The sequence below is a fragment of the Puma concolor genome, chromosome E4 (assembly GCF_028749965.1).
Source record: "Puma concolor isolate L17-30 chromosome E4, mPumCon1.1.hap2, whole genome shotgun sequence".
Taxonomy (NCBI): Eukaryota; Metazoa; Chordata; class Mammalia; order Carnivora; family Felidae; genus Puma; species Puma concolor.
Window position 1 is genome coordinate 64,000,458 of NC_141683.1, and position 12,870 is coordinate 64,013,327.

Here is a 12,870-nt window from a genome sequence, read left to right on the forward strand (position 1 = left end):
GCAGGAACATACATTTCCTTTGCTGGAAAGGTCAACTCTCCCCAGAATGGCACAATCTTTAGAATGAACGACTCAATTACGATCACTGTCGAACAGGTTGGATTTGGGCAAAGGAAATTAAAAGGCAGAGCAGCCATTGAAACTGCCTTCATGTTCTATGTGAGGATAACCGGCCGGAATGTGTTCCAGATGCCTAAGCACGTGGCTTATTCTCGCTGACACTGTATGACGTTAATGAGATGGGATTACGTAAACTGTGGCGAGCGATGTTCAGGCATTGGAGAAAAGCGTACAACTTTAAGTTAATATGGTTTATTTGCTGAAATTAACTCCTTAGAGCAAGTTTTCAGGGTAATTGGGCTTTCAAACTTCCACTTGGGCAACCCGTGTTATTAGGACTAGAGCGGACCGCAGGGTTTGAGGATGGGAACACAGTGAGATTGTATGGTCACAGCGCCATGGACGTGTGGAGCTGGAAGAGAAGGCTATCATCCTGCAGCCCCGTGGCTGGCAAACTTTCTTTCCAAAGGGTCAGGCTGTTGACATTTTAGGCTCAGTTGCAGCTCCTCAACTGGGCTGTTACAGGAACAAAGCGGTCATCGATGATATGTGAAGGAGGAGCGTAGCTGGGTTTCAGTCAGTGTATTTCAGGGCTGAAAGTGAATGTCATGGAGCGTTCACATCAAAGTATTCTTTTTCTTTCTTTTTTTTTTATTTGTCATTCGAAAATAGAAAAAGCATCCTTAGCTTGCAGATTGTGCAAAAACAGGCAGTGGTCCAGGGTGGGGTGTGGCCTGGGGGTGTGAAGTGTGCTGACCCCTGCTTCTAGCTTATTGTCTCATTTCACATGTGAGGAAACTGACACTCAATGTGACCACGTTGCTTTGCTTAACTTATGACTGACGTCCAAGCCTGGGAGTGGACCATGATAGTTTTCGTTTGGACAGTTGGCTGTTTTGAGGATCAGAGTTGGAGCCAGGGGGAGAAATTTTTCTCCACCAGAACTCATGTTGTATGTGTGTCTAGTATTGTGAGTTATCTCATGCCAGTGGTTCTTACCCTTGAGAATGTACCAGAATCACCCAGAGGGCTTAGGAAAACATACACCGCTGGGCCCCACCGTCCCCGGAGTTGCTGATTCAGGAGGTCTGGAGTTCTTGTTTTCTCAGTTTTAGAAATGGAGAACCTGAGGTTGACTGAGACCAAGCCTCTCGCCCCAGCGGAATAGGTAGTTCGTGGTAGGATTTTGAAGCCATGTCTGAACATCCAAGTACAGCTGGCACTCACGCATCTGTTCTGGGATCTTTTAAGTTAGTGGCGAATTTCGATAGCATACTTCAAATTATTTAATGTATATTTTATGCCCTTTCAAAGTTATTACATCTGAAGGCATGCTTGTACTACAGACAAGAAATTACAGGTCTCTTTGGTGTAAATAGTGTCCATTGGAAAGTAGTTTGTTCATTCTGATGTATTTACCCAGCACAGTCTATATGGCAGGCACCTTGCTGAGTGCTGGAGATGGAGAGATGAACAAGACCCCATTCCTGTCCTCTGGGAACCCGAGTTCAGTGACAGTGGCAGACAAGCCACGACCGAGAACGGGACCGCAGCGGGGTAACCAGGGCAGCTGGCTGCGGAAAGAGGGGATAGTTTAGGAACCAGTCTCCAGAGCCGGGCGTCTGAGCCCTGTGGACGGAAAGGGCAAGGGAGGAGGTGGCAAGGCGGCCTCAGAGCCAGGCGACCAGAGGTGGGCCCGCCCACAAGAGAGACACACACGGCGAGGAGCAGGCCACTGTGACCCAGTCACCCTGGCTTTTACCCCTGCTGGTGGCCCGAGTTAGGAGGGCAGACGACTGACTTCTGTGCCTCCCTTTTCTCCTGCCCCCGACGATGCGGACGAGAGTAATACCTACCGCTTGCTCTTGTTAGGGGGACCACTCCCTGGGAACAGTAGAGACGTGATTGCATATTTTACAGTCAAGCATTTGCACTTTTTACATCCATATGTTGGTTGAAAAATGTTCATTTCCATGACGAGGCCCCTGTCCCTGTGAAATTGTGGGTCTGAGCATTTGAGAACACTTCTCTAAGAAGGGGACGCACGTCTTTACTGTAGCCAGAGTGATCAAAGGAAGGGGTTCTGGTCTGAAAACATTTTAGGTTAAAAGACATTTGCCCTCCTTCCCAAACCAAAGGCAAAACAACACAAAAAGAGAAAGGGAAATAAAAAAAAACAAAAAACCCAAACAAAAAAACACCCCACAGTAGTCGGTAGGAAGCTCCTGGGTGAAACTGTTGAGTGAAACTGAAACCTCAAATCAAGAACACACATACATTTATGGGGACATCGGCCCCCTCTGGAGGAAGAAGGGGGCCGGCCTGGAGAAAACCACATGGGAAAGCAGCCCCATGGTGTTGGTACCAGGTTCACAAGTGTTCATTTGGTTATTATACCTCATAGCGTATTTATACACTGCATATATTTTGTATGTATCACATACAACATAAAAAAATTTAAATATATGTATTCACTCGCTTTCACAGTATTCATGGCAAACGAGTGTCTGAAGCACAGGACCAGAGCTGGCAGCTTGCACCGCTTCTGTTTTGCATAAGATATTTTACCCAGCCCACTCAGCTCTATAAAGTTGTTTTGTATTTTACCACTTGCTCCATCTTATCCTGAAGTCTTGCATATTTAAAAAAAAAAAAAAAATGCTGGTTCTGATCATGGCTGCGGGTGTGGCCCAGGGGATCGTCCAAGCCCAGCGTGGGTACAAGCCACCCGTATCCGATCTGCATCCTGGGCTTCAGAAACCCAGGCCCGCTTGTTCCTATGGCAACTGTGGCCCCACCCGCCTGTACCTCCCCGGAGCCTTTGCACCTCGAGCCCGAGCCCCTGTTGACGGCTCTTCTCCCCCGACAGGCCCGCTTCTGCCCAGTGGCGGTGGCTGGGCACCGGCAGGTCCGTAAGGAAACGGGCCCGGCCCCAGCCGTCAGGATGGAGAGCCCAGCCCGGGGCGCAAAGTGGCCCGGAGAGGCCCTTCCTCGCTGCCCTCAAGGGCAGGGGGGCACCGGCTGCCTCGCGGGGAGGCCCGGCCTGGCCAAGGCTCCGCTGGGTGCCGCGACAGCACAGTGCAGATGCCAAGTGTGTCCCGGAGGCACCTGGCAGGAGCGGAATGGGTGCCCGGTCCAGAGATGAGAGGCAGGCACTGGGTGTGGACGTACAAGTTAGGAACCGGGCTCCGAAATCTGTGTCCGAGTGGGGAGCCCGCGTGTGGCTTGCAGGCTGTCGGGGGCCCCTTCTCACCGGAGGGGCTGCTGCCGAGGCAGACTCCAGAGCAGGCCTGGTGAGGGCCGCCCCACTCCCTCCTCCAGTTACCTCGTGCCTTGTGCAGGAAGCAGCCCAAAACAGGGGACCCAGACAGAACGAGAAACTGCAGCCTCTCAGGCCGTGAAGCGGAGACGTGAGCGTTGAGAATGCTCAGCCCTGTGAAGATCCGGGGGGGGAAGGGGGGGGCGGGGTTCCGTTCCAGGCCCAGGGGACCTGCAGGGCCAAGAACACGAGAGGACACGAGAACATGGAGTGCACGAGTCCCGCAGGGCCGGGAAGGGCGAGATCATCCAAAGGGGAAGGAAGTCAGGGTGTCCAGGTCTCCGTGAGAAGGTGTGCCCTCTGCCAGGCCCTTGGGTGCTGGCTCCCCCACAACCATGCTGTCGCCTGGCTTCTTTTCTCAACAAACGTGTGCCCTCTAACTGAGGCAGAGTATGAAGGCTGCTGGGCAGGGGCTTCCCCTGCTCACCTCTCTGCCCTCTTGCCTGGGGAAGGAGGGTCCCAGTCTCTGCCGAGGGTGCCTTTCCGCCTTGGGAGGCCTGGTTCTCTTTGCCCTGGGAATTCCCTCCTCTCCTGCGGTCCTCCGGCCACTGCCTCGAGCCCCTTCCATTCTCTGCGTCCCTCTTGCTCCCTTGCCCTCAGCGAAGCCCCTCTCCAGAATAGTCTCCCCTCTTCCATCCTTATAATCAGGCTTCCACCATGCCTCCCTACTGATAGCGCAGGCAGCCCTGGCTGGGCACGTCCACAGCGTGTTCCACAGCCAAGTGGCATCTCACACAAAGACCCCCCCCACTTCCTCCCAGAAAGTCCCTTTTCCCCTAAGCTCCAGGTCTCCCCTCCTGGCTCCCCTCCTCCCTCCCCGTCTTCTGTCCCCATGGCTTGCTATGGCTTGCTGGCTCCCTGTCTTCTGCTAGCCTGTAAAATGTGGCTGATCCCCAAGGCCCTGCCCTGGCCCTGCTCCCTCACTGCTGTAAGTGTGCTTAGCCAGGAAGCTCATAGGGGGCTTATTTATTTTGAGAGAGGGGGAGGGAGAGAGAATCCCAAGGAGGCAGTGTGCTGTCAGTGCGGAGCCCCACGTGGGGCTGGAACCCACAAACCATGAGCTCATGACCTGAGCCAAAATCAAGAGTCAGACGCTTAACCGATGGAGCCACCCAATACCTGTATTTTTAACAAACGTGAAAGTCTCTGCCAGGCTTCCCTGGGTGAATCTTGCCCCAAGTTCATGGCCTCACCTCTCAGCAGGTTTGGCCAGCACAACCGGAGATCCAGCCAGAGCTGTCCCAGGTGCCGGGCCCCAACTGCTGGGTGGGTGGGTGTCTCACAGGTGCCTCACCCTGGCCCCAGAACTCCCACCCCAGGCCTGCCCTTCCTCCCATCTTCTCTTTCCCGGTGAAGGACACCACCATTGTGTGGACGACCAGGTCGTATCTGTTAGTTTGGCTGCAGAGCTGGCTGGGACCAGCCTTACCCCTGTGAGCAGCCTGCAGACTGTGGGCCAGCCACACCGCCCAGCTCACAGTTCCAGACAGCATGGCCTTTGCAGCCTCTCTTCTCATGGGGGGCTCCCTGCCCCTCCCAGACACCCCCATTCTCTTCACATCCTGACATACCGGCGGAGTGGCTCGAACCAGCCGTATATCTTTCTGTGCCTGGGTTTCCTCATTCTTAAAGTGGGGATAATGAGTTTCTGCCCGCGGGATTGTTGTAAGCACTTAGTGCAGCGTCTGGCACGTAGCTGGTGCTCAAAAGATGCTGGTGTGTTTTCCTTGATGGGCACAAGCCTCCTCTACCCCTCACTTGCCCGGTGACCACTCGCTTTCCTGCTTTCACCGGCCCCGCTTTCAGGACAGCACCTTTTCATTTTCCAGCTGGTCTCTCCAGAATTGGCCCTCTGAAGGCAGGGACCCATTGTGATTGTTGATGTATTCCCAGTATCTACCTTAGTACTCCACACTTAAGATATGCTTGCCAAGGGTTGGCTGGTTTCCTGAATTAACTCCATGAATCAACCATCCATTAACAATACTTAAGGACACCAGGGCACTGGGCCACCTGGGCGGCTCCATCGGTTAAGTGCCCGACTCTTGATTTCAGTTCAGGTCATGATCTCACGGTCCGTGGGATTGAGCCCCACATTGGGCTCTGTGCTGACAGCTTGGAGCCTGCTTGTGATTTTTCTGTCTCCCTGTCTCTCTCAAAATAAATACATACACAAAAACAAAAACAAAAACACTCAGGCACTGCCTAAACGTGCCTCCAAGCTCGACCACTTTTGTATGGCTTTGTGCAAGTTAATCGAACCTCTTAGCTTCAGTTTCTCATCTGTAAAATGGGAAGCTAGCATCTACCTTTTAATGAGATAATCACCGTGGAGGAATAAGCACAGGGCTCAGTTAACATTAGCTGTTGTCAGTGGTGGCAGCTGAACATGGGCACTTAGAAGGACAAAAATGACAGCAACAACCAGTGTGGAAAATACAAGACAATTTTGTGTCCTAGGACACCCCGAGGTATCTCTTCCAACTGAGTAATGGAACATCCATGAACAGAGTATAGGCAGGGTTGTGTGGTGTTTGGGGAAGGCTGTCCCCCCAAATAACTTTTCATTGTAAAAACAATGTCTTCCCAATATTCCTAATAGGCCTTGAGAGCTGCTACTGAAATATATTTCCGTAACAAAATCCCTTTTATCTAAAATCTAGGTAGGTTTCTTTCTTTCTTTCTCTCTCTCTTTCTGTCACCCTTTTAACAAATGTGGGTTTGGGTTTGTTGTCATTGTGGTTTTGACCTTTTCTGAGCTTGTGATTGCCTTTGTTGCTGCACGTGGAGTGCCATAATAGAGGCTGACCCCGAACAACATGTCTTTTAAAGGGAGAAAAGGGGGCGCCTGGGTGGCGCAGTCGGTTAAGCGTCCGACTTCAGCCAGGTCACGATCTCGCGGTCCGTGAGTTCGAGCCCCGCGTCGGGCTCTGGGCTGATGGCTCAGAGCCTGGAGCCTGTTTCCGATTCTGTGTCTCCCTCTCTCTCTGCCCCTCCCCTGTTCATGCTCTGTCTCTCTCTGTCCCAAAAATAAATAAACGTTGGAAAAAAAAAATAAAAAAAAAAAAATAAAGGGAGAAAAGCACCCCAAGGTTGACTGCGTGGAGTGTTCAAGTCGGTTCCAGCCACAAAGCTAGTGGGGGCTTCAGCCTCGTTGAGGGAGGACCTGGCCCTCCCGAGGCCCTTACCCCCCAGATTGGTGGTCCTTCTGCTGCACAACCCAGGCAGCAGTTTCCTGCTCTGATGCCCAGTTCACACCCAGGGACTGGATTCAGCCAGGCTGGGTGGGGCCTGGGCGCTCTTAGGTAATTGCCGCAGGGATCCGAAGCCTACAGTTTGCAAAACGCTGCCAACAGAGCCTGATTTAGGTTCCGGGGGGCTCCAAAGGGGGAGAGTCTAGGCAGGAACTGGCCCCGATTCTGGCTGTAAGGCAGTGTGGCTAGCCCATGGCCGGTATTTTGTGCGATGAGAGCAGGGTTTGGCTCAGCCCGGAGCTCTGGATCAGGCAGCCACCTCTTTCCAGGAGCCCAAAAACACATACTGAAGCCATCAGTCCATAGGACTGTTTTCCCATTTGATCAAAGCACAGGGCAAGGGACCACATGGAGAAAGGCCATTCTTGGCGCCTTGTTGCCTTTAAGCCTTAATGGTGTCATCTATTTATCACATGTTTCTGTTACATTTGTTTCCAGCGAGCATGAAGCCAGTGGGTTACTACCTCGCTAACTCTTGGCCTGTGGCTGTCTCCACACCCAGGACTTGATTGGAGGGGGAAAGCCACCCAAGGGTTTAGACAGCTCAGCTGCTAACAATGATGCTTTTCGCCTGATTCAAACATCCAAATGTTAGATTGTGTGCTTCTCAAGGAAAAAGGCTGCTCTCCTCCTCTCTGCATCATCTCCGGGACCCACTCCGGTGCTGGACAGCAGAGTAGCTGCTCAAATGAGTGGTGGCTGCCTGCATCTGTCGGTGGCTCAGCCCCGGCAGAATGCCCCTGCCTGGCGCTCACCCCCCACCCCCGCCCCCAGCCCACTGGCCCGGCTTCTAGGCCGCCCTGGGATGCCCTTGCCTCCCCCAGCTGTGCCCGGTCCAGGACGCAACGCAGGGAAACTCCTGTTTGGTCTGACGCCAGTGGGGTGGTTTTGAGGCTGCTCTCAGAAGAAACTGTCTCTGTGTGACAGTGGCGGTGGGGACAGAGCGGGCTTCCCAAAGCCCCAGGTGCCCTGGCTGCACCACGATCGGAGGAAGGGTAACAGGGGCGGGGGCATTACTGTGTATACAGAACAGGAGCAGGAAAGCACTCACACTTGGATGGAAGATCCTTGTGTTCGGTTCCGGGGACCTGGGAAGCCGATCTGGGCTGGAGCAGCTGACCCTGGCCTGGAATAGCTACAGGCTCAGGAAGGAACTAAGGAGGAAAGAACTAAGCTCTGCCCTTGGCTCTTCTTGCTGTTTCTCCAGAACCCGCAGAAGGCTGGAGGCCGGTGGGCGGGGCATGGGCCTGTGGGCGGGGCCAGACGGCGGTCTCCAGCGCAGGGGGGCGGGGCGGGCTTTGTGAGCATGCGTCCTGCTGCCTGGGCGCCCACCGGTGTCTCTCGGTTTCCCGCTCGCTCCCGGCTACCCGTCGCACTTGCCGTGTGGGAAGTAGCCCGCGGTGTGTGAAGAGGAGGGAACCGGGGTGGGGACTGGGGCGGCAAGTGTGCTGTCAGGGGCAGCTTGAACGAAGGTGCCCCCAAATCCATCCGAGGTTGAGAAGGGCGGGCGGTAGGTAGGTGCCGTCTCGGAAACGGAAATGGACAGGGTTGCACGTGGCACAGGCATCCGGGAGAGCGCCAGTAATACTAGAAAGTCGTTAGGTTTCCTGGAGTGTAGTTGTACCACCTCCCAGTTGCTGCCTCGCTGCTGGTGAGGGCGCCCTCCCACCCCTTGGTTGTGCTCAGAGCTCCCTAGACCCGCAGGAAGGCTAAGGGGGTGCCCCGACGCCGGTGTCTGCAGATTCGGAGAGGTCATTGACTCAGTGTTGGACATGTAGCTTGGAGTTTGAAATGCATCTTGAGCTTTGAAAACCCCTTTCTTGTGAAAATACAAGTTAATTTCACCGTTGGTGCTTTAGTGGGTGAAGTCTGTGAGGAAGGGCGCATGACACATCCAGCTTCTTTCCAGAACAGTTGTGGGTAGTTATGCAACTCTAAATTTAATCCAAAGCCTACATTCCCAGGGGCGAGCGTGCTACTGGCTGTAGGAAGCCGTCTGTGGACAAATGAGGATAATAGTTTGAGTGAATTAGCAAGTCTGGAGAGGAGGGCCCATCAGCAGAATGACAAATTTAGGATCTTTAAAGACATCTGGTCAGCGATGCCGGAGCTCGTGATTGACTGAGTGATTAATAATGGAAAACCCTTAGTTCAGTGTTTCTGCTGTCCCTCGCCCACTTGCCCAGCCAGGGCGGGCTGTCTGCTCCAGCCTGCCAGCAACGTCTCCAGCTGAACAATGGAGGCATTTAGGCCCCTCATCTTTGACCCTGGTGAGTTTACGCTTTCAGTTTTTCTTCTACTTACCCAACTTGTCTGTGTGTTTCCTAATTGACAACTCCGTCGCAAAGGCTCTTAATGCCGGTTCACATTTGATATGATTCCGTTCCACTTAGCCCACTGCTAGCTAGCCACGGCCTCACCCCTCAGGGTCGCCCTAGACTTACAGCTCCCGGTTCACCGTCTGGAGCTTACGGCAGACACAGGCAGCCATGGAACACGCCGGAGGGCTGAAGTTGGGCATGGTCCCCCTTGCTCTCTGACACCTATTGCCCCCGGGCCCTAACTCTGCGGTGGATTTCTCTGCAGGCTGAAGCAGCTGGACAAGCACAGCCAGGCCACGGCCCTTCAGCTGGTGCAGCTTCTCAACAAGCAGAATCAGCTTCTGCTGGAGAGACAGAGTCTGCAGGAAGAGGTGGGGCGTCTGAGATCCCAGGTACTGTGCAAACCCAGCACGGGGGGCGGGAGTCCTCAGGGCTGGCTCACCGGCCAGAGAACACAGCAGAATCCGCATGCAGGGCTTTTTCTCCTTCCTTTCTTCAGTGTTGCATCTTTACAGGTGAAATGCCCAGTGATCACATTGGTCCATTAGTAACCCGGGGCGGGGTGGGGGGGGTGGAGGTAGTTCCTGAAGACTGTGATGGGCACGGGGCGGGGGGCGGGGGTGAGGGGAGGGGGGGACAGAGACGTGTGGGTCATGGGCCTGCCCCCTTCGGTGAGCTGCAGTCTGTGTGGGAGAACAGACCCAGCAGGCCACAGACACCACTGCCCAGGGGTGCTGGTGGTGGAAGGGTGGGGAGGATGGTGAGCATTCTGGAGGTGGCGGCTTTGGGCTGCCCCCGGAGGGAGGATGCGTTTGCTTTGAATCAGGTGAGGAAAGAGATGCCGCTGGCTAGGGGGCCGCTGTGAGCAGAATGCAGGAGTCCTGTCCCAGGTCAGGTGCCTGGTGACTGAGCGAAGATTCTGAGTGTTTGCGGGCGGCCTGGCTGCGCTGCAATACAGAATGTGCCCTTGAACGAGCCTGCGAGATTGATTGTGACTCCATTTCGTAGATAGGGAAACTGAGGCTCCAGCAAGCCTGCCCAGCTAGCAAGTAGGACACTACCAGTGTCCTACCAGAGGCTGACTCCACAGCCCAGGACCTCCCTGTTGAGGTTAGCTCTGGGGCCACCAGAAGGGATGGTGGGGAAAGGGAACAGCCAGGTGAACTTGGAATGTGGTATGAGACCTTTCTCTCCTAAATTGGTTCTCTTCCTGTCAGACAAGCTGTACTTTTTGCCCCATCGAGCAACTTGTTAGGATAATGGGGTGGCCTGTGGGCTGGCCCTGGTCTTAGCCTTGAATTAGGATTGCAGCCAGGTGCTCTGTGAGGGCCCAGGGACGCCACACAGTGAGTGCTTGGGATGGATGATTAACGGGAAGAATGTATCTGGAAATGAAAAGGATGGGAAACTGTCTCTCACAATTCTTTAAAATAACCATGTGCCCAGTGGGTAGCGGGGAGCCGCTCTCCTCTGAGTGAATTTTCCCACTCAGCACAGGCAGTCCCTCTCTAAGGACTCATTTCTCCAAGGTAGCAGGTGAACACCTCCAAGGCCTGGGGCTGGGGACCCGCCCGGCCACTCTGCTCCCCGTGCCGCTGACTCTGTCACACCTCATGCCACAGTCCAGGAGGTTTGCAAACAGAAAAGTGTGAGGAGCATGGGTCCTGGGGCCCGGTTCACACAGGCCAAGGCAGGATCTCTGGGAGCAGGGCCTAGGAATCTGCATTTTAAGCAGCTGGTTGGGTGATTCTGAGGGACACGGAGGTTTGAGAACCTCTCAAGTGATTGGAGGCAGAAAGAACAGAGCAGGATTCCAGACTGTGCCAGTGTTGTGAGGCTCAGAACAAGTCACTGGAGTCTCTTCTGAGTCTCAGTTTCCACGTGTGCCGGGGATGGGGTGGGGGGGGTGGTGTGTGTCACATCAGCCTGACTCAAAAGGGATGTCAGAAGTGTTCAGTGAGTGCAGCCCTGAGGTGCACGGCAGAACCTCTTGCACATAGTAGGTCCAAGAAACGTCAAGGCTTTCCCCTTCCCAAGACTGGAGAAAGCCCAGAAGCAGCCCAGGGACAGCCAGGGAGGGGGCTGGCAGCGCTGTGCCCACTGCTCCCCACGCTTCTCAGACGTGCTCAGGCCCTTCTTGCCCCCCCCCCCCCAACGCTGAGCTGGGCCCAACCTAACTGTCTGGGTGCGTCCCACAGGAGGCCCTGTGTGGCACCAGCCAAGGGTTGAGGCCACTGGCTATCAGGAAGGTGATGGGGCTCCCGCCACACGCGGTGGAGGAACAGGGACTCCTAGCAGGAGTGAATCCTTTGGCTCTAGAAGCCAAGAGCCACTTCAGGACGCACATTGTGGAGAGTGTTCTGTACAAGCTCCGAGCACATGGCAGCTTCTGGACCAGATCGTTACCGGGTAGGGTTTCCCTTTTAACTCCCCATCTGCCTACCTTACAACCACTCAGATCTTAACATGGACCATCAATGCTTAGAAACCTCTTCCAGGGCTTCAAAAACCTAATTACCAAATGGATTGCAAAATTTTCATAAAATGCATTAAAAAAAAAACAAAAAAAAAAAACCAAACAACCCAAACCTCAAAAAATTCTCAGAAAACCGAGCTGGTCTTTCTTCTTTTGGCTGAAGCAACAGAGATGCTTTGACCGTCCTGAGTTATCTGATACCAGCCATCTGGCTCATCTCTAAAGGGGTCTTTCAGATTCACAGAGTGCATTTGGAGTTATTTTAATATGAACATGACAAAAGGAATTTCATAGAGGGAGTCCTGGCTTTCGGTAGCAAACACTAGTGTTCAAAGAAGAGGCAGGGGTCCAGTTTTGCAAGCTCTCTGCTGAATATCTAAGCCGAAGGCTTACTCTTTCTACCCAAGTGTGGCATTAGACCCACTTGAGCCATGGAGTAAGCTGGAATTGTGAGGTTAGCCTCCCAGCCTTGACGTGAACAAGGCCGCTGTGTGCCCCCAGCAGGGACATCAGAGGACACTGCCTGCTGACGGTTCTGGAGGGTTCGGCCACAGTTCCTGTCTTCCTGGAGAGACTGGTTCATCTCTGGGTTGGAGATGGCTTTGCGAAAGGCTTCCATTTTCTCAGCCTGGATAATTTAAGCATAACGACTTAATTTTGTATGTCGCACTCTAAAAATCTCTGTCCACCCAGAACCCCAAAGAGAATGGAGATTTCCTGGCCGCCCCGAAGCTGAGTCCCATGCCTCTGATCTGCTCCCATGTACTGAGTCCTGGGCCCTGGAGCAGGTGACAGGGCTCGGGTTGGCCTGTGGCCTCTGACAGGAAACAGCTAAGCCTGTTTAAAAGGCTCTAGTATCCTAAATCACTTCTGCTTAACTTCTGGAACATGGACAGTGTCTGCAGAGGGAGCTGGTCACAGTGGTAACCAGGCTGCAGTGACATTTCTACCCATGAGGATTCCCATCTTCCCCTCAAACGCTGCTATGGTGCAGGGAGCCAGTCGAGTACGGGGCGCAGGGTGCGGGGTGCGGGGTGCGGTCCGGGCGCAGGGTGCTGACCACTAATCTGCCTTGATCTTAGTGTGACTAAAAACATTGGCTTGATTACTCTCCTGCCTCACTCTGCAGGTGGGGGACTTCTAGAAAATGTCTTAAAAATTTTTTTTTAATGTTTATTTTGAGAGAGAGAGGGAAAGAGAGAGAGAGAGAGAGAGAGATTATAAGTGGGGGAGGGGCAGAGAGAGAGAGAGGGGGAGACACAGAATCTGAAGCAGGCTCCAGGCTCTGAGCTGTCAGCACAGAGCCCGATGCGGGGCTTGAACTCACAAACCGCGAAATCAGGCTCGAACTCATGAACCGCGAGATGATGACCTGAGCCGAGGTCCGGATGTCTAACCGACTGAGCCACTCAGGCACCCCTAGCAAAGGGCTTTTGTTAA

General features: G+C 53.9%; 1 protein-coding gene across 5 annotated transcripts in view; it reads left to right on the forward strand.

Annotated features, from left to right (window-relative positions):
- Positions 1-12,870, forward strand: part of SDCCAG8 (SHH signaling and ciliogenesis regulator SDCCAG8) — a 251,622-nt gene that overhangs the window by 231,956 nt on the left and 6,796 nt on the right. For 4 of the 5 annotated variants that reach the window (XM_086694748.1, XM_086694750.1, XM_086694755.1 and 1 more), the window contains one exon: positions 9,220-9,346. In XM_086694748.1, the coding sequence (XP_086550874.1) occupies positions 9,220-9,346 (127 nt within the window). Of the gene's footprint in view, positions 1-9,219; positions 9,347-12,870 lie in introns of those variants that run through there. The other variant, XR_015246427.1, reaches the window with a different exon arrangement.